This window comes from Mobula birostris, chromosome 9 (assembly GCF_030028105.1).
Source record: "Mobula birostris isolate sMobBir1 chromosome 9, sMobBir1.hap1, whole genome shotgun sequence".
NCBI lineage: Eukaryota > Metazoa > Chordata > Chondrichthyes > Myliobatiformes > Myliobatidae > Mobula > Mobula birostris.
The window spans coordinates 51,141,247-51,163,454 of NC_092378.1; the positions used below are offsets into that span (position 1 = coordinate 51,141,247).

General features: G+C 38.0%; 1 protein-coding gene across 1 annotated transcript in view; it reads left to right on the plus strand.

Moving 5' to 3' along the window:
• Window positions 1–22,208, plus strand: part of creb3l2 (cAMP responsive element binding protein 3-like 2) — a 72,431-nt gene that overhangs the window by 22,626 nt on the left and 27,597 nt on the right. Inside the window, 5 exon segments of the mRNA XM_072268029.1 lie at window positions 7,339–7,546; window positions 12,832–13,040; window positions 15,204–15,291; window positions 19,453–19,634; window positions 21,138–21,287. Of these exon segments, the coding sequence (XP_072124130.1) occupies window positions 7,339–7,546; window positions 12,832–13,040; window positions 15,204–15,291; window positions 19,453–19,634; window positions 21,138–21,287 (837 nt within the window).

The following is a 22,208-nucleotide window of genomic DNA, read 5'->3' on the forward strand; positions in this document are numbered from 1 at the left end:
GTCATCACAGAGTAATGTGTGATTAAGTGCCTTGCTGAAGGACACAACACGTTCCCTCAGCTGGGGCTCAAACTCACAACCTTCAGATCGCTAGTCCAATGCCTTAACCACTTGGCCACGTGCCCACTTTTACTAATTACTGTTTCAACATACCCCATCATTCTTAAAGGCTTTTGCGCACACACACTCACACCCACACCCCTCTCTTGCACCCTTTAAAACTTTGCTTTTTACCTTCCACCCTCATCTAGGGCCATAGATGGCACTTGCATTTGCACATGTTTGGAAGCTATGCTTCAACTCTTCATAAATTTGTTCACTGACATATTCAAGAGAGTAGGCTTTATACTCACATCCACAAAGATTATCTATCAACCTGTTCCTGACCCAACACCTCCCTCTAACAATAATGATACTGGAAAAAGTTGATCTCTTCTCATATCTCAGGGACCAACTCTTAGCAGTGATGAAGAAAATGTATATAAGTATCATGCATTACATTTCCACTATCAGCTAATTCTGTTAGCTCATTGGAATTTTTTAGTTCACAATCCTCAGAGAGTCATACTCAGATTGGAATCTTAAAGCGTGAAAAAAGCTCATCTTTAGCTAGCCAGTTTTTATTCTAATTTCACAAATGTCTGGCAATTCAATATATTTGGGTAAAATATACATTTGATCCTCTTTGGTTACCTGAAATTCAGGAGTACTGGACGTCATGGAAGGGAAAGTCAACTCCATTCTTGCAGGCATTGGGATTCTGTTGAATCCAACAATTTCAGATGGCTGGCCTTTCCTATTTATGTCAGACGTGTTGTTGCAGGATCATATACAGGCAACATCAACTCTGTTCTCTCTCATAGATGCCGCTTGATTCCTGCTATTTCCAGCTTATTTTTTGTACAGATTTCCAGTGTTGTGTATCCGACAGTTCCAGGATGATCTCTAGCCGTTTTTTTAAAACCCCTATATCTCTAACTCCCCTTGTATATCTACTAACTTGCTGATGCAAAACACATTGCGTCTCCTTGATAACGTTGCTTTCTGAGCTATGACAGTCATTGAAAATCACAACCTGTCAATGCTGGAAATCTGCAATAAAGGCACAAAATTCTTAAACACACACAGCTAGTGAGGTAGCATCTATGGAAACAGCAAAAGAATAGTTCGGATTGAAGACTCTATCAACAGGGGGAACGTGAGACACTAATTTTTTAGGTTACATAATTGATGGAGGGGTAATGGATAGGATAAAGGGATTATCTTTGTGAGGGTGATATCTGTGTTGCCCTGGTAATTCTGATTTGATGTGGTCTGGTTAATAATGGGGGCATTTAGAGGACATTAATCTCTTAACAAGCCAAGGCTTTAAGTAGTGGGAGTCTTTCTCTGAGTATTTCCAGTATGCTTTGTTTGTGTTCCAAATTAAAATGGGTCATCCGTCCTTTGAGATTAAGAGTAACTTGCTTATATTCCATGAGTTCTGAGCTGGCTGCAGAGCCCTTTGTGGGATCAGTTGATTTGAGGCCAAGAGAAAAGTTCTATTTCACCTGGATTTCCCTGTACTCCCAAAGAAGAGAATCGAGTATCTCAATCCCTTTCTGAATGCATTTGCTTCATTTTAATCAGTAGTGGGGTGGAGAGACCTATATGTTGATGACATTGCGCCTTTGAGAACTCATTCTGTTTTCTCTGCCCTTCTGACCATAATTTGTCACCACATAGTTCAGAATTGGGAGTCAGGTATGTGAACTATGTGTCACACCCTCTGCAGCTGGCTGAGTGTAATCTGAACCTTGATGCTGTGGATTATGGTTTGGAATGGGTTGTTGACACTGGTGGACTTGGAATTGTTTAGGAAATAGTGTTTCTGTCCCTTCTGAATGCTTTTCTTCAATGTTTGAGGCCAAAATATGGTTGGAAATTGTATCTAACAAAACTCGATTTTTATTATGGATCATTTGTTTTGTACTACTGAGCTCATTGGGAAAGCTTTAGATATTTATGTATTGTGTGGAATGCTCTACATTTTAAAATCTGATCTCACCTTGCCATTTCGGGTAAGTCTGAGTAACACTACAGTACTGGAGAAGAAGCAAAGCTATGATTCTCGAAGCTTTCTTTATATTAAGTGCAAGAAATATTTTGGATCAAGCTCAAGCATTGCAGACATTACGTATTCTGAACAGATGTTCCAAAAATTCTTTTAACCTGTTGTGACAAGATTTACAATTTTCTTAAGTTGTTTTCAATGGACATTCTTAATTTTATTTAACCTATGTTTAAACTAATTGTTTCTACATGTCTGAATTAGTTGACTTTTTGAAGCATTTTATTATAGACCTTTTTGTAAATTACTTCTCTGCTATATTAGCTGAAGAGCAACTTAACAGTTAGAACATGTGTAACACAAATTTAAAATGCTGCAATTATCCAGTGTAGTAGACCTGTTTTTATTTAAATCTGAAATGTGCTGTGTATACTGCATTTTCAAATAATACTAATTGCTGTTGCAGGTTTGTCATTACTGTTTTAAAACAAAATGTACCACCTCCAATATAAAAGTTTTTCAAACTACTGGATTTGAAATATTTCAATGACATTTAGGTTGTCATTTGAAACCTAAATGGGCTGGGTTTTTTTGTAAAAGAGCAGTTTGGGTATCATGGCTAATGGAAAAATTTACTTAGGATAGTGTGAATCCAATGCTTTTAAACTTGATATCAACCACTTTACACCCCCCACTCCAGCCTTTGCTTTCTTCCCCTCCTCCCACACTTGGATGTCTATAGAACAGCTTCAGGACTGATTTAGAACAGGGAATGGAAATTGTCATTTATTTTCTCAAAATAGTTATACAGTCATAGAAGTGCAGCTCAGAAATTAGCCCTTCAATTCATCAAGTATGCACCTAACTGCATCTTCAAACAGACTTTCTTCATAACTCAGCACACATTTTAACCCATTTGCCAATATCAATCACAGTCTGTATCAACAATCTACACAAGTTGCTGGTCTCAAGTAATGCACAATGGAAAATACCTTTATTAGATTCTATGTATAGGAGATGCATTGGAATTGTTTAGAAGACTTGTTTCCTGCTGGGATGAAAATTGTGTAGTGTAAGGTGCTCCTGGGCACAATAACTGTATTTCTCTAGCAAGATTTGATGTCTGATTTAAGTGTATTGTTTATGGTGAGTGACTCTAAGGATCATTGGGTTAGTAAAGATAAGCGCTGCTGAGTTACAAGATCAGCTATGATCTTATTAAAAAGCAGGGCACGTGCTGTGACCAGTAGTAAATCCTATTTCTATTTGTCATTTTAAATAAAGTAAAAATGGTAAACAGAAATAAAGTAGAATTATCTTTCTTTATCAGCAAGAAAGACGTGACTGTTTTAAAGACGCTCTGTTGATATGAATGTATTTTTCTTCTTCATTTGATGATTGCTTGGATATTCCACTGCAAAAGAATCCATTTTTTGGGGGGTAGAGCTCTGTTGGACTTCGAAGGCCCACAGATGAGTATGAGATTCCTTTGGTGCTATAGACAATGTCAATATCCATCATTCTGGTGACAGACAAAGACCTTGTCATTCTAAAAGTGGCAATTTCTATTGCCCTACCTGCAATATCCAGATTGCAAGTACACTTCTTGTGATTCCATTGCTCAGCTCCCTCTAGTGGCTGCTGATAACAAAAATAAAAATGCTTTGCACTAAGAGATATTTAACACAGTCAGTTTTGGTATCAATAAACCAGTAATAACCAAGCTCTGACTACATTTTTCAATGAATGTTGAGGTGGAATTTGAGTATAATAAGCATCAGATTTATTTTCACAGATTGACAAAATTTGGTGTTTTGCACCAATAGTACAATTCCATGACATAAAATTATTATCTATTACAAAATAATGCGATAAAGAAGGAATAATGAGTAGTGTTATGGACTGTTCGGAAATCTGATGGCAGAGAGGTATAAGCTGTGCCAGAATCATTGAATGTGGGTATTCAGGCTCCTGTACTTGCTCCACAATGGTAGTAACAAGATGGTGAGGATCCTTATGATGGATGCTGCCACCTTAATGTACACCTCAAGTTGTCCTCGATAGTGGAGTGCTTGTGCGCATGATGGAGATGACTGAGTTTACGATCTTTTGCATTGGAGCCTCCATACCAGGCTATGATGCAACTAGTCAGAATGCTCTGCACAATACATCTAAAGAAAATTTGATGGCATACCAAATCTCCTCAAATTCTTAATGAAGTAGAACCATTGGTGTGCCGCCTTTGTTTTGCCCAGGATAGATACTCCAAGATACTGACACCCAGGAATTTGAAACTACTCACCCTTTTCACCACTGACTTCAATGAGGACTGATATGTGAGCTCTTGACTTCCTCTTCCTGAACTCAATCAATCCCTTGATTTTGCAGATGTTGATAGATCCAAAATGAGTCACATTTATCAGTCTGTTATCAGCTAATTATATAACTCGCCAAGTTCGTGGCATGTGCAGTTACTGCCTACTATCAGCACTTTCTAACTAAAAATCCTGAAGGTTCACCTTTGGAATAAGATCAGAAAGCCATGTACCCTCAATAGTTGACTTCCTTGGAGTGTCCTTCCTCTTATCATTTGTAGTGATATCAGTGAGCATACCTGGTAAAGTACTAAGGAAACTTGCCTACACTGGTGATATGGCTTTTGCTATGCAGATTAAAAACTCAGACGTGGAGGACCCTTGAACACCAGAGTCAACTACAAGGGCTTAATACTTCCAGAAGTGGAGGCTGTGAAGAAACCCACAGAAGTTCATGCTTACTGAATTCTATCATGCAAACTGCCTGAGAATTGCAATAATCAACAGTGTATTCTGTCAACAGGTAATACCAAAGCGCAACTCCAATATATCCTAAAGTGACTTTTGATAGATTACTGAGACTGCAATCAAGATCAAAGCACAAGTTAATATTACACAGAAAATTTCAGGCACTACATGGGGACCCAGTACAAGAATACTTAGGATACCACTTCTAGCAAACTGACACATAAAGCTTACTGATGAATCAGAATCAGGAGTACAGCTAGGTGTACTCCAGCTGTACAGGCAGTCACCAGGTCCTTCAGATTGGCTCCTGCTGAGCAGTTCGCAGTGTTGTCAAATATTGCCATTCTATACCACCCATCAAGAAGCTCCAATAGACTGTCAGCAACTCACACATTTATTGAAAAACTTTATTAATTTACAAACAAATGCATATCTCCTCAAGACCTTGAAGACTCAGTCTGCCTTACAACTTTAAGAAATCCTTCCTTGTCCTGCTATTCATTGTCAACTTCAACAGTGACATCGATTGAAATAAAACTAGAAAGAAACCAGTCCAACAAAAAGAACTGGCAAGACCAAATATCAAGATCCCTGGAGCACAAATAACTGCTAGAAACGCACAGCAGTTCAGTTGACATCTATAGAAAGAAAAACTTCATTGCATCTGATACAGTGAGAATAAAAGTATGTTTAAAGTTGGAAAGGAAATGTCTGTGGTAAGACTGAATCCACTGTTGTTCCAGAAACAAGCTTACTTTCAGTGCCAGTGGATGAATCGAGGGGGGAAAAGAAACGAAGGAACTCATTGGCTAGAGATCTGAAACAAGAAAATCCTGGAAATACCCAGCAGATCATGCAGCATTTGTGGAGAGGAAACAAAACTAAGTTAATACTACAGGTTTGTCAATTGAAATTCCAAACTGCATCCAAGCAAAACATGACATTTTAATACATATGTAGCAAATGAAACCTTCCTTCATCCTTGAGTACTATAAGCCTGATTAAGCAATGGACTATTTTTAATATTCTGCACACAACTCAAATCCAATGGAAATGGAGGTATTTTTGAGGCAAAATCCCTCTCCAAACGAAGGCCATGAACCTTCAAAGCAAATTTTCAAAGTTTGCTCCAACTATATACAAGAGCAAGACTTGAATTTATATAGCATCTTGTTCCTTAACAGAATGTCCCTAAAGATTGGACCACATTTCAGAAAAGAATCATTTGCTATAATGTAGAAAGCATTACATATAAAATTGAAGATTGGGCCAATCTGTGATCCCAATCAGCAAAATTTCCAATATAGTTTTGCCTGTTTATGAATGTGCTACCATTCATATTTTTTTCCCTTTTATGCTTGCATTTGGAATGAAGCCTTAATACTCTTCTGGGAGTTGAGAGAAAATCCCTGAACCTTACCTGCATTCTCAACACAAGTGAATTTTGGTATTCACATCTTTAAATTTCTGGGTGAACTTGCATTGTGCTGAGCAGTTCAAGCAACTTGGCGTATTCCATTTTTGGATTATACATGTATTCTATATCATTTAATTAGTAATCCCACAAAACTAAAGGGAGACCATTTCTCATATTCTTCTACTTCTTGTAGGTTGGCAAGTCATCTGAGAGCATGTTTTATAATTTAGTGGTAGAGACATGCAGCCCACCAAATTAACTCCGACCACAGGTATCTACTTATTGAGCTGTATCAGAGACATTTGATGGCATTTAAAAATGTTACATTCAATCTCTGTACACAGTTATCTAACTTCTTGAATCATATTTAATCACTAAAAAAAGTAATCAGAAAATCTCACTTCTAGGTTCAAGGCAAGAAAGAACTTTCTGGATTCTGCTGTTAGAATGCACATGCAAGTGTATAGTACCTGAACTAATGGTCAGTTCTCATATTAAACCAATAGCTGCACAAACATTGATTAAATTGACTGGAATTTTTCTCAATGAATATTTTATTCTCTCCATTGGTAATCTATTGACAGCAAAGCTGCAACAGTGGCTTGTAATTAGCACACTCATTAATTTGAAATAAAAACACACTGAGCAGGTCAGGCAGCATCTGTGAAAGTAGAAACTGTTAATATTTCGGGTTGATTTACCATTCATCATTAGAACTGCTAATGAAGGAAAATATGTTAGTTTTAATTTGTGCAGAGAGAAGGAAGGAAAGTCAAAGGGAATATCTCTAAGGGTGAGACCATGGTGATAAGCTGTTAATGGAGCTATGCGGATGATAGTTTAGCAGGATTCCAGAGAGAAAACAATTAGAGGGACACATTGAAGCAGTGAAGTGCATGTCAAGACTGTAGAAATGGCCTAGTAGATTAGGCATTCTTGGAAGAAGGAAAATCTGAGCTACTAACATGGGCCTTTGGCTGCTTCTGTACAACAAACTATATTTCCTGAAAATGTCATCATGACAAAGTTTAAAGATTTGTTTAAGTATACATAACGATTTTAAATTTTTCATCTGCATTTTTCCTCAGCACTTCACAGAGATGTTGGATGAATTTTCCAAGGACATGCTGGGCCATCTTTTCAACGATCCTTTCCTTTCTGATAAAAATGAACTGATGGATGCAGAGCTCTCACCTGCTCCTCATATTCAGGCTGAACATAGCTATTCCTTAGCTGGTGACTCCAGACCACAGTCTCCACTCACACAGCTTTCAACTGAAGATGATTTTAGTGAAGGTATTTATATTTTGCTTGCTTTAGGTTTGAAATTGAGTTAAAATAGGTTTCGAATGTTTTAAAATTTTTAAAAAATGATATGCTTACTTTAATTAGTATCTTTCTTGGATCAGAAATCATTTTGAATGGGAATATTATGATTTGATTCTATTTTGTGGTGAATATTTCTGCAAATGAACATAACTAAATCCATTCAGATGTTCCCTAATAATTCTGGGTTTTAGAAGTAATTCCCAACATTGATGTTGGCAATAGATCAAGCAAAAAAATTGTCATAATGAAGTTTAATAGGATTACTGTATAGATGAGCTAGGTGTGAAGATGGCAAATGGAAGATTTAATTTGGCAAAATCTGAGGTGTATGAGACAGAAAAGCAGAGTATTATGTAATTGTGACCATTTTTGAGAAAGCAACCTAGGTTTCCTTCTACCCATGTAAACATGCAGCAAGGCAATAAGGAAGACAAGTGATATGTAAGTCTTTATACAAGAAGATCTGAGTGATGGATATCAAACTGTGATTGCATGGGGTATAGTGGTATTGTACAGTCATGGTTTCCTTATGTAAAAGGTGATATGCTTGCTATGGAGTAAGTACATCAAAGATTCACCAGATTGGTTCCTAGGATGGCAGTTTTGCATTTGAGAGGAGAGGAAATTAAGTAGGCTAGGCATTTAATCTCAATGGTTTTGAAGGATGAAGGGTGAACGCATTAAAACTTCCAAAATTCCCTGGGGGTATGACAGGAAAGATATTTTGCATGGCTGATAAGTGTAGGACCAATGGTCATGGTCAACAGGTAGGCTACTTAGGACTGAAATGCAGAGAAATTTCTTCACTCAAGGTGATGATTCTTTGGAATTCTATGTCCTGGAGAGCTGTGTTGGAACAGTTATTGAATTATTGAGTTTGATATTTCTGCATATTAAGGGAATCGAGGGATATGGAGATGGGGCAGGATAACTTAAGTTGAAATAGATCAGCCAAGATTTTGACTAATGGGAAAGCATACTTGAAGACGCAGGTGGACTGTTTCTCTAATTCTTAATTGTAGTGAGCTTGGTAGCTCTTACGGCACTACTTTACCTTGCATCCAGATAATGTAACTTTACCTTAAACCTCTCCTACTTAAACTAATCTGGGTTGTGATCCTCTAAACCTTATAGTTAAAAGGAACCCTGAAATTGACTTAAGGGTCAATTTAAGGAAGTGAAAAGCAGGTGGGTCCAGCTTTGAAATAATCCATGGGCACAACATAGGTCCCTTGGAAGACAAGAAGGGGAAATTGATATTGGATGATAAGGAAATGGCTGAGGCATTGAATGACTATCTTGTGTCAATCTGCATGGTGGAGGACACATCTAGTGAGTGGTAAAAGCGAGATCATCCACTTTGGAAGAAATAGTAGAAGAGCAGATTACTATTTAAATGGTGAAAGATTGCAACATGCTGTTGTGCAGAGGGACTTGGGAGTGCTTGTGCATGAATTGCAAAAAGTTGGCTTACAGGTACAACAGGTTATTAAGAAAGCAAACGGAATGTTGGCCTTCATTGCTAGAGGGATTGAATTCAAGAGCAGGGAGGTTATGCTGCAACTATACAGGGTACTGGTGAGGCCGCACCTGGAGTACTGTGTGTAGTTCTGGTCTCCATATTTGAGGAAGGGTATACTGGCTTTGGAGGCAGTGCAGATGAGGTTCACCAGGTTGTTTCCAGAGATGAAGGGGTTAACCTATGAGAGATTAAGTCACCTGAGACTATACTCTGGAATTCAGAAGAATGAGAGGGTATCTTATAGAAACATACAACATTTTGAAAGGGATAGATAAGATAGAAGTAGGAAAGTTGTTTCCATTGGTCGGTGAGATTAGAACTAGGGGACATTGCTTCGAGATTCAGGGGAGAAGATTTAGAACGGGGATGAGGAGAAACTGTTTTTACCAGAGAGTGGTGAATCTGTGGAATTCTCTGCCCAAGGAAGCAGTTGAGGCTTCTTCACTAAATATATTTAAGATACAGTTGGATAGATTTTTACATAGTAGGGGAATTAAAGGTTATGGGGAAAAGGCAGGTAGATGGAGCTGAGTTTATGGACAGATCAGCCATGATCTTATTGAATGGCAGGTCAGGCTTGATGGGCCAGATGGCCTACTCCTGCTCCTATTTCTTATGTTCTTTGCTGTAGTCACATCATTCTTGCATGAAGACCAGATTAGAGTAAACTATTATGAACCACATATAGAATGTAAAATAGGACAGCAGCAGGCCATTCAGCCTACAGTGTTTGTGCTGACCATGATGCCAAATTGAACATCTTATCTGCTTGCCCAAGATCAATATCCCTATATTCCCTGTGGATTCATTTGCCTAAAGTAGCTAAATACCTCTTAAACATCACTATCATATATGTTCTACCACCATCCCAGCTGTATATTTCAAGCGTCCACCATACTCTGTGCTCTTTCTGGAAAAAACAAAATTGCCTTGCACATCTCCTTTAAGCTATCACACTCTCACGTTGAAGCTGTGTCCTCTAGTATTTGACATCTCTGTCTCAGGGAAAAATTCCCTAGCTATACTTCTAGTGATATTATAAACTTCTATTAAGTTTCCCCTCAGCCTCTGATACTGCAGAGAAAGCAACCTAAGTTTGTCCACGCTGTCATAATTAATACTCTCTAATCCAGGCAATTTCCCGGTGGACCTCTTCTTCACTCTTTCCAAAGCCTCCATATCCTTTCAGCAAAGTGCTGACCAAAACTGTGAATAGTACTAGAAATGTGGCATAACGAAAAATTTTATGTAGTTGAAACTTCACTTCCTAACTTCTGTAGTCAGTGCCTTGGCCAATGAAGGCAAGCATAGAGTAATCCTTTACCAGCCTCTCTACTTGTGGTGCCACTTTCAGGAAGCTAGGACTTGCGCACCAAGATCTTTTTGTATATATGTACTCCAAAGGATCCTGCCATTTGACGTGCCAAAGAATCTCACATTTGTCTGGATTAAATTCTCAACTGCCGTATCTCCAACAAATCCATATCCTGTTATATCCTTTGACAACCGTCTTCACTATCCATAACCACATAATTTTTGTGTCATCTGTAAATTTACTAATCGTCTATCTATATTTTCATCCAAATCATTTGTGTATATACTACAAATAAAAAGTTTGTGTAGAATAACATGGTCACAGACCTCCAGTCAGAGAAACACCCCTTTACCACTACCTTTTATTTCCTATGGCCAAGCTACTCTTGAATCCATTTTACAAAGTCACCATGGATCTTCTGTGTCTCAATCTTCTGGATTAATTTACCATGAGGGACTGTATCAGATGAAAATATGAATAACTGGTCTGACTCCTGTCCCAAATTAGCATTTTACAGTGTTAATCTTTTGCAAGGGTCGGATGCTTTTATTTTTGCAGTCTTAGATTACATCCAATCTGAGAGAGCAATCAGCAAGGATGTTGACAACAACAGGAATTCTGCAGATGCTGGAAATTCAAGCAACACACATCAAAGTTGCTGGTGAATGCAGCAGGCCAGGCAGCATCTCTAGGAAGAGGTACAGTCGACGTTTCAGGCCGAGACCCTTCGTCAGGACTAACTGAAGGAACAGTTAGTAAGAGATTGGAAAGTGGGAGGGGGAGGGGGAGATCCAAAATGATAGGAGAAGACAGGAGGGGGAGGGATGGAGCCAAGAGCTGGACAGGTGATTGGCAAAGGGGATACGAGAGGATCATGGGACAGGAGGTCCGGGAAGAAAGACAAGGTGGGGGGGTGGGATCCCAGAGGATGGGCAAGGGGTATAGTCAGAGGGACAGAGGGAGAAAAAGGAGAGTGAGAGAAAGAATCTGTGTATAAAAATAAATAACAGATGGGGTACGAGGGGGAGGTGGGGCATTAGCGGAAGTTAGAGAAGTCGATGTTCAGGTGATGGCATGAACATCGACTTCTCTAACTTCCGCTAACGTGCATTAATGGCCAAGAATATTTCATTATTCCCTAATGTTGGAGTCATAGAGCACTGCAGCATAGAACCAGGCCCTACAGCCCATCTAGTCCTTGCCAAACTGTTAGTTGTCTGGTCCCACCAAACCACATTTGGATCATAGCTATCCATTCCCCTCCCATCCATTGTTTATTTTAAAAAACCTCCCAAATAGATAAAGGGCTTCTTTTGGAAGATTCTGCACTGAGAAATAAATATAAAATTGAAATATTTCGCCTCAAACAGTTGTAAGAACTCCAAGATAATTAATTCAATGCCAAGACAGCCATATGCATTGTAAATCTCTGTGTGTCTAGAATATAATTTAGATGGTTCTATCATAATATAATTAGAACTCCAGTTACTTGATGCCCGTTTTGAAGGAAGAAGTTTGTAGGCCTTGCATTGATAATAGGGAACCTCTATTTCCTACATTTTTCAACTATTAATAACTACATCTCCTTTCCATAACATTTCTGAAGATGTCAAACATATTAGCAGTGCTTGAAGAGTACTATGATTTAACAAATGCTGTACCTAATATTCAAAAGACACCTATAGACCACTGAACAATCTCGATTACTATTTATTTTTGTGTTTTATGTGTGAAGTCTTTGTCTTTCTTCCCCCTGGTTGAGCTGATTTTGTTTTTTGGAAAATAACAATCTTTACAGGTTCCTCTTAAGTTTGCAATATTTTTTGTTTGCAGTGTAAACAAGTATGTGATAAATGACAATAAATCCAAACCTTAAACCTTCTCACAATTTGTAGCTGGTTAATTATTTTGAAGAAGTCACGTAGATTTGTTGATGAGATGTCAGAAGGAATAGGAAAGGTAGCTTTGTGCATTTCTTCGAATTCTAAATTTGTGCCTATTTGTCAGTTTTGTTTTCAACTATCACTCTAACCCAAAGGTGCATATAGATGTATTAAAAGCACAATGTGTATGAATACCAATAATATTAAGAGAAATCATTGACATGAATCTAGAAGCTAGTGTTCTTATCGTGTTTATTTTGTGCCTGGGCAAGTAGCTGATGGCAATCATTGATGTTTGCAAGTATCAATGCAGCCAAATATATTCAGAAAGTTTAGATAGTAAACCTGTGACTCAATGGACTGGTACTAACAGAAAAGAAATATCTGCTGCATGAGCAATCACTTTAATGGTACTGGATGTCACTATTGACACTACTTTAGGAAATCATGCCAGGAGGAAGATTATTATATATTTTCATAGCAATCAAATTTAAAATCTGAAAGTTTAACTACTTTAAATTCTTCCCTGCAGAAATGGAGTGTGAATCCTGGTCTGTGAGCTCTGATCTAAAGCCAATCACAATGAAACATGAAGCTCTCCTCTCTGATAACTGCCTTGCTCCTTCAGTCACCTTAACAAATGCAGCGACATCTACAGTCCCGGATGTTACACTAAACACATATAAGTTGGGCGTATCCTCGGTGAATGAGTCTGGCCTTGATTCAGTTCCCACTTTTCAGGTGAGGCTTACTTTGTGTCTTTATATTAGCTTTTCTGGGTCTCCTAGGCTCTTTTGTGGAATTAAAAAAAACACTGTAATTCAATTAGAATTGATAAAGTCAAAATAATTGCTAATTTCTGGTCCTATTGCAATGTTGGTCCCTGCTGGAAAGTGAATGCTTTGTAGAGTAAGTAAAAAAAATTCACTATATGCTACATTGTCACCCTAAACAAATTCTCTTCCCATTTCACTCACTTTCAAAGGTAATATGACACCCAAATGATCCCAAGCTGTGGACGGAATATTCTTGTTTTAGCCCTACCTTCAACCCATTTTTTCCATTGTATTCATACTGTTTTCTCCACTTGTATAGAACTCAAATGTTGCTACTATAACTGAAAATTCCTCCTTGGTCTTAACTTCATATAGTCCATTTCTGACTTTTCTTTCTCTTCTATTTCTCTGTCTGCATCTCAAAAAATAGGTCAGTGATTAATATTCATTACGAGTTCACAGATTCCCATGACTACCATTTTCCTAGTGTTTTCTTGTCTGCTTTACCTTTATTGATGACAAGACATTTTGGACAGGTGCCTCTGAGGAATTTTGTTTTTCACTAACCTTGGCATTCCCTCATCATTTATTTTGATAGAGCCTTTGACTATGTCCCATCTATTTTTGCAGACTTTTACTCTCAACCCCTTTCCTCCCAGACAGAACAAAAATAGAGTTGCTTAATTCTCACATACCACTCCATCAGCAAAGGACAATGACAGGGTCATCCTTTTAAATTTTCCACTACATTCTTTACAATTTCATCAAATCTCCTCTCCTGCTCTCATTCCATTTACTCCTTTCAGCATTTCAAAAGCACCATTTCTGACTCTTGGGTCCACTCTTCATCTCCACCAATGAGTCTCCTTTTTCGTAGTACTTTCCAGTGCAACCACAGAAGATGCAGTGCGTGGTAAATTACCTAAATCCTTTTCTACCATCCAGGGACCCAACTGGTTCCTTGAAGTGAAGCACAATTCACTTGCACTTCATCCAGTTAGATTATTCTATTCAATACTTGTACTGTGTTCTTCTTTGCATTGAAGAAAACAAAAGCAAATTAGGTGACTCACCGATCTTAGCTCCGCTCCATCAGAGATTTCCCTTTGTTCTATCCATGGTTTCACCTTCTCCAGCCCTATTCCTACCACTCTGCAACTTAAAACTAATTTACTTTCTCTCCCATGTCTGAAGAACAGCTTTAAACCTGAAATTTTAGCTCTGCTTCTCTTTTGATGCCTACTGACAGATCTGAGTCTTTCCAGTCCTTTACGGTTTATTTCAGACATATCCAGTATCTGCACTTCCTTGATTATCATTAGCTAAATAGTGATTATCATTTACAGTCACTCATGCTTGTTACACTTGCTCTTTCGCTTTGTGCCATGTCTTGAAGATCATTTTAATTCTCAATGTCTATCAAAGATCAGAGACCTATTACAAGTTTGCCTTCAAGTTAATTATGCGGAGTAATTATCATTCACATGGTTAGCCAAATCCTATTGAGGAGAGAAATATAAATGTAACAAAATAATTTCAATGAATCAGAATAATTAATGTAGAAACTCGGCAGAACACTTTCTTTGATTGTTTTTACTTTTGGGTTCAATGTTAATTAAAATATTATCCAAAGTGCAAATTTCTGTATGACTTGACTAGTAAGCTCCTCTGCCCGAATCTAAGAGGTATCATACTGGTTGGATATTTAATAAGGTCTAACAGTGTTATGAATTAGACCAAAAGGGGGCAGGATGTATCCTTAGAGTCGTGAGCTAGATGCTTGATATGGAGTTGTACGTGGATCATATTTTGCTTCTGAAATTGGAACCTAGTGTTTTCAATTGAACTAAATTTTGGAAGGAAAATTTAACTATAATGTCTTGGCTTTTCCTTCAAAGGATAGAAAAATTCTATTAAATTAATACGAGCCCGCACCTTTCCAATTTGAATTGTTTGTAGAAATGCTTCCTGAATAAACAATTGCTCACTTCCTCAAAAGACTCTAATTAAAACTAACCCATGGGAAATTGTTTGCATCTGTGTTAGTCAAGAGAGCTATGTAGCCTAATCCCTATAGGTGATAGCTTTGGTGATCATAATTTCATGCATCCGTGTTGTGTTCTTTCAGACTAACAGCAGCGCTCAGAAGGTTGTTCCAAAGATCAAGTTGGAGCCCCATGAGGTGGATCAGTTCCTCAACCTGTCTCCAAAAGAAGGTGAAATAGATTACTGATAAATTAGAGGCATTGCTGGAACCAGCATTAAAGTCATGCTAAATGCCTACATGGCTAAATTTTGAAGGCAGAAATTAAAAATTAAAAGTGGAGGAATTTATGCAAGATAAATTGATTTCACATCAGACAGATGTGGTGACAGTCCTCTGCAAATTCTACCTGGGACAAATAAATAAAATGAAATGTGCAAATTATAATCTTTTGGGACACAAAACAGCAACTATGCAGGTATTAACCAAAAGAAAACCGAGTAGTTATTCTAATAGAGCCTGGAGTAAGATACCATTGATCAGTATGAGTAGGAATATTTACAAGCGACCATTTGAATTCCCTTTAAAAAGTTGTTCCACCTTTCCAAGAATTATTGCAACACAGTTAGTTATAGAATCAAAGAACACTACAGAACAGAAACAGCCCTTTGACCCATTTAATCTGTGCCAACCCATTAACCTGCTTAGTCTCATTGACCTGCACCCGGGCCAGAGCGCTCCATAACCCTTTCAACTATATACGTTCCAAATTTCTCTTAAATTTTGAAATTGACTCCACATCCACCAGTTGTGCTGGCAGTTCGTTCCACATTCTCATCCTCTGAGTGAAGTTCCCCGTCATGTTCCCCTTAAACACTTCACCTTTCATCCTTAACCTGTGACCTTTAGTTGTAGTTTCACCTAATCTCAATGGAAAAAGCGTGCTTGTATTTACCTTATCTATATCCCTTATAATTTTTGTATACTTCTATTAAATCTCTCCTCAATCTTCTACATTCTAGGGAATAAAGTCCTAACCAATTGAGCCTTTCCTTATAACTCGGGTCCTCAAATCCCAGTAACATCTTTGTAAACTTTCTCCACACTTTTTCAATCATATTTACATCTTTCCAATAGGTATATGACCAAACCTCACATAATATTCCAAATTAGGCCTCGCCAACCCTGTTTGGTCCTCTCAAAGTGCAACACCTCACATGTGTATGCAGTAAATCCCATCTGTCATTTTTTATATATAACAAACAACAACAGACCCAGCACTGGCCTCTGCGGCATACCACTAGTTGCAGGCCTCCAGTCAGAGAGGCAACCATCTAACACCACTATCTGGCTTCTTCCGAGAAGCCAGTGTCCTTAATTCAATTTACTACCTCATTTTGAATGCCAAGCGCCTGAATCTTCTTAACCAACCTCACATGTGGAAACTTGTCAAAGATCTTGCTAAAGGCCATGTAGGCAACAATGACTGCCTTGCCTTCATCAGCTTTCCTGGTAACTTCCTCAAAGCTCTGTAAGATTGGTTAGACACGACTTGCCATGAACAAAGCCTTGTTGACTCTCCTTAATCAGCCTGTATCTGTCCAAATACTTGTTTATCTGGTCCCTTAGAATACCTTCCAATAACTTTTCCACTACTGATGTCAGACTCACCTGCCTATAATTTCCTGGTTTATTCTTAGAGCCTTTCTTAAACAATGGAACAACATTAGCTATCCTCCAGTTTTCTGGGACCTCACTCATAGCTAAGAATGCTTTAAATATCTCTGCTTGGGCCCCTGGAATTTCTGTATTAGCCTCCCACAGAGTCCAAGGGAACACCTTGTCAGGGCTAGGGGGTTTATCCACCCTAATTTACCTCAAGACAGCAAGTACATCCTCTTCTGTAATCTATATAGGGGACATTACCTTGCTGGTGCATTTTCTCACATCTATAAACTCTTTATCCATCTCCCAAGTAAATACAATGCAAAAAAAATCCATTTAGATCTTCTCCCATCTCTTTCAGCCCCACACATAGATTACCACTCTGATCTTCCAGAGGACTAATTTTGTCCCTTGGGATCCTTTTACTCTTAATATATCTGTAGAAACCCTTAGGATTCTCCTTCACTTTGTCTGCTAGAACAACCTCACATTTTTTTTTTCAGCACCCCCCCCCCCCCATTTCCTTCTTGAGTGTTCTCTTACATTTCTTTTGCTCAAGCTGCTTTCCTGAAGAAGGAATTAGAACTATCAGCAAAATTCGGAGGAATACAATCTGTGCAATTATTCTCTAGCCACTAAGGAGTACCCCAAACAAAAATCCTAGCCTTTTTTTGGTCTTTTATCTATCTAGATATTAGCCCACATTTAACAATACATTCCATTGTTTCATCAACCTTCTATACTTGCTAATCAAGAAATTCAGTTGGTTCAATGAGACATAATTTTCCTTAAAAATGTGCTAGCTCTCCATTAACGGCAATTGAAGAAGTCCGAGTTGGTAATCTTTCGCTAATTATTATTTCTTAAAGTTTCTCCATCACCAAGATAAAATTGACTATTGTGCAATTGCCTGGTTTATAAAAATCTTTGGAGCAAGGAAATTATATTTGCCATTTTCCATTTCACTGGCATCTCCAAACAATTTCTAGGAAATACAATATAAGATTATATTGAGGCCTTTCACAATCTCCATTCCCATTTCTCTTGGCGATTTAGCTTCTATCCCTCCTGGGCAAGGTATAGTTTTCTTTTAGCATAGAGAGGTTTCTTAATATTTCCCCCTTTTTTTAAAAAAAAAATCATTTATAACTACTGCCATGGAAATATTAGCATCATTCTTTCCTTTGTAAAGACTGATTGTAAATACTTACTTTGTATTCCAGCCTTGGCATCGGCCTTTGTACTGGTTACCTTGGTCCCAATTAAGCCCAGCCTCCTCCTACTGACAGCTTGCAATTTTCACACCTATAAGATTTTTAGAATTGGTTATTCTTGTGTTTTTTTTTGGGTTATTTTGCATTTCTTTTCCCCTCCTGTCACCTTATATTCAGTTTGGTTGTAGCTTGAATTATTCACTACATCAACTTCATTTGTTGAATCACATTTTTCAGATAGCTAGCTTTGTTTACTCCTATCTTTTTCACCTATAGCTGGCCTATAGTTGAAATATCTTCCCTTTAAAAGTATTTAAATGTTCTGATATCTGCCATTCATGAGTTCCACTTTACTATGGTTAGATCCTCTTTCATCCTTTTAAACTGAGCCTTCTTCCAAAGAACTGTTTCTACTTCACATTGCTCCTTGCCCTTCTCCTTTACCAAACTAAGCCTTGTGATCGAATCGTTGCTATTCTCCACGTGTTCTTGCACTGACACTTACCAACTCAATTCCCCACAACCGAATCTTCTAACACCTCCATGCCGGTTGTGACAAGGGCACACTGAATGTTCTAAACACATTTCAGATCTTTCTTCCTATGTTTGCTATTTCCTCTAGTGTTCCCAGTTAATGTTTTTAAAAATTAATGTTTCCTGACATTACTCTACAGATCTTGCATATCTCTGTATATTTCCTGCAATTTTTGGACCATATTTGAATTATCATCACTACTTTCTAAGTCTGTACCTTTGCATTCAAAATCCAACTCTGATTTCCTCATAGGTCTTGTAATCAGCTCCAGCATAAAATTTCCTACTCTAGTGTTATCTGCCATTATGCACCTTGCTCATCTCTACTACTACATGCCAAGGTCATCCCCTTTCCAATTTAATTTAAACCCCTCCCTGTGGATTCCTATTACTCTCACTTACTTCAAGACCCAAAATACAGGAACTCTTCATCTTTTTCAATTCGTCCTTGTAGTGTATAGGGCTTTTAAATCTTTATCATTTTTATCACACAATCATTGATTCTGGTCTTCTGCAAGCTCTTGCAATAAGGATCATAGCATTTAATTGATTTCTCAATAAATAGAAAGTCTCCTACTCAAAGCTGTTTATTTTCAGCTCCCAGTGGCTTGTTAAATCTTTTGAATTAAAAGATCCTTGCATCCTTCTTTCAAGAGCACATTAATGACTCAAGTTATAAGAAATTGATAGTCATTTAAGGCTTGATGTCAAAGCAATTTATGTAATCATTGTCAAGTAACCTTGTGAAATGTAAAGAGCATAAAAAGATGAAGAAATTGTTAATTTTCTTGGGCACAATATTATTCCCATAAATGAATTGTAAATTTATTGTACAAGGTTAAATCTATTGGTGAAAGTACAAGTTTTTAATCTTTTGCGTGTCTGTACAATTGGTTCATTCTGTCCTGAAGACAGTCTACTTAAGATATAAGATGAACACTTAGCTTAATGTTTTTCTTCTTTGCCTTTCTTTGCATTAGGAACAGATATTGTGCAACTACCACCAACTCCACCAAGTAGTCATGGCAGCGACTGTGAGGGTGGACAAAGCCCAACACGTTCTATTCAGTCACCAGACCCTGTTGAGCCACAGTCCACAGGAAAAGTTATAACACGTGCACCATCTGCTTTGTCCAGCTCCCCTCTTCTCACTGCACCACATGTAAGTCACAAATTATTACTAATAAGTGAACCTGGACCCCATTCTATATCATGTCTTGTAGGAACTACGTGCAAAGCCTGGCATTGAGTACAGGGCACTACCTGTTTGTTAGGTTGAAAACTGAAACTTGAGAAATTTTAATACACCTGTTGATAAATTTACTGAATTATTTTGTCTAAATTTTGGTTTAATTTTACTTCCATTGAAGTCATAAAAAGAGGGCTTCAAAACGGGTTCCTGACCAACAGACCACAATTAGTAAGATAGGCAGCAACACCTCCATCATGATTATACTAAGCATTGATGCTTCATAAAGTTGCATTCACAGCCCCCTATACTCTGTATAGTACACACATAACTGCATGGCCAGATTCTGCTCTACCTCCATTTACAGGTTGGCAAGCAATGCCACCAGAATGGGTGCATCTCAAATATGATGAAGTACAGGAACGAGATAGAAAGCTTAGTGACATGGTATCATGACAACAACTTTTCTCTGATGTCAACTAAAGCTGTTCATTGACTAGAAAAGGAGGTGGTGCATATGCTTCTGTCTACATCAATGGTATTGAAGTTGAGAATGTTGAGGGCTTCAAGTTCCTTGGTGTGAATGTTACCAGTGGCCTGTCCAGGTACAATCATATTGATACCATTGCCAAGAAAGCTCACAAATACCTCGGCTTCCTCAGTAAGCTAAAGAAATTCAGCATGTCCCTATCAACTCTGACCAATTTTTATCAATGCACCGTAGAAAGCATTCTGTCTGGGTGCATAACAGCTTGGTATGGCATCAGCTCTACACATGACTGAGAAATTGCAGAGATTTGTGGACACTGCTCAGCACATCATGGAAACCAGGCTCCCCTCCATAGTTTATGTCCATACTTCTCAGCGCCTCAGCATAATCGAAGACTTCACCCACGCCTTCCTCTCTTCTCCCTTCTGCCATTGGGCAGAAGATACAAAAGTCTGAATGCACATACTATCAGAATCAAAGATGGTTTCTATCTAACTGTTATCAGATTCTTGAATAGACCTGTTGTGTTTTAAGATGGGCTCTTGGCTTCACAATCTACCTTGTTTTGATCCTGCACTGCACTTTTTTGGTAGCTTTTACACTTTATTCTGTATTGCTGTTGGTTCTATGTTATTCTAGCTTAATGCCCTATGTAATGATTTGATCTGTATGAACAGTATGCAAGACAAGCTTTTCACTGTCTGTTGGTACATGTGACAATAATAAACCAAGGACAATACTTGTACTATTACATTAAGACTGAAATTATTTTTGAAAGAGCTTAGGCCTTCCTGTGATACTGTTAAGCAGCCCAAGTGGCAATCTCTGAAGAGTATCCATCCTACATCGATGTGCTTCTGCATCAGATTCCAAAAAATAAAACAAACCACACTCACAACCGGTAATTGTTAATATATTATACAAATAAGTTGGATTTGAATAAAATTCTTTAAAACTAAATCTAACTGAATCATTCTTCGCTCTAGAAGTTGCAAGGTTCATCAGGACCTTTGATTCTGACAGAGGAGGAGAAACGCACACTGATTGCTGAAGGATACCCAGTTCCTGTCAAACTGCCACTTACAAAAGCAGAAGAGAAAGCACTCAAGAAAATACGAAGAAAAATTAAGAACAAAGTAATGAGATGTTTCTTTCTTTATCAAGCTTATGTCTTCCTGGTTCTAACTATAGGAACATTTTGTTTACTATTAGGGATTTATAAACAGACCCTTTCATTTATCTCAGTAAACTATTAAACTTTGCATGCAAAATAAGCTGAAATACAGAAATAGCAATGTTTGTGACAGCACAAATTCATCCTAGTAGATCAATTACTGTAGATAAACCTTAAGAAATCTCATTCTGTCTGTCTCATCTTGTCCACCTCTGATTCCTTTAACTCATTCCTACAGAATTGACTGTCCAGCTTCCCTTAGGCTCTCTTAAATGCTTGTCCCTAATCTCTTCCACCCAGCCTCCAGAAATAATGGCCAGCTTTTGAGTTATCCTGATGGCACCCCAAAGCTGGCATTGGTAATCAGGTTATTGGTAAATGCCACTTAATGGCATTCTCACATATAAATGAAATTATCAATAAGAAAAAAAATTAAGTTCAAGATAATGATTATAATTCATCATCTATTCTCCATCCTAAATATAGTATTCTAAAGATAGCAAATGAGTAACAATAATTTTCCAAAGTCTTGCGGGCCTGAGTTATATATGTAGAGGTTTGACAGGCTAGGATTTTATTCCTTGGAAAGTAGGAGACCTTAGGTTTTTGATTAGTAAGGGTACATAGGTTATGGAGAGAAGGCAGAAGAATGAAGAATAAATCAACCATGATCGAATGCTGGAGCAGGGCTGGTGGGCTGAATGGCTTAATTTTGTTCCTATGTCTTGTGGTCTTCAGAGATCTGTGTACGATCATGAGGAGCCTGGAAAGGATGACAGCACATAGCCTTTTTCCCAGGGAAAGGGAACAAACAAAACTAGAAAGCTTAGGTTAACTGAGTAGGAAAGATTTAAGTGGGACCTGAGGGACAACTTGTTCCTGC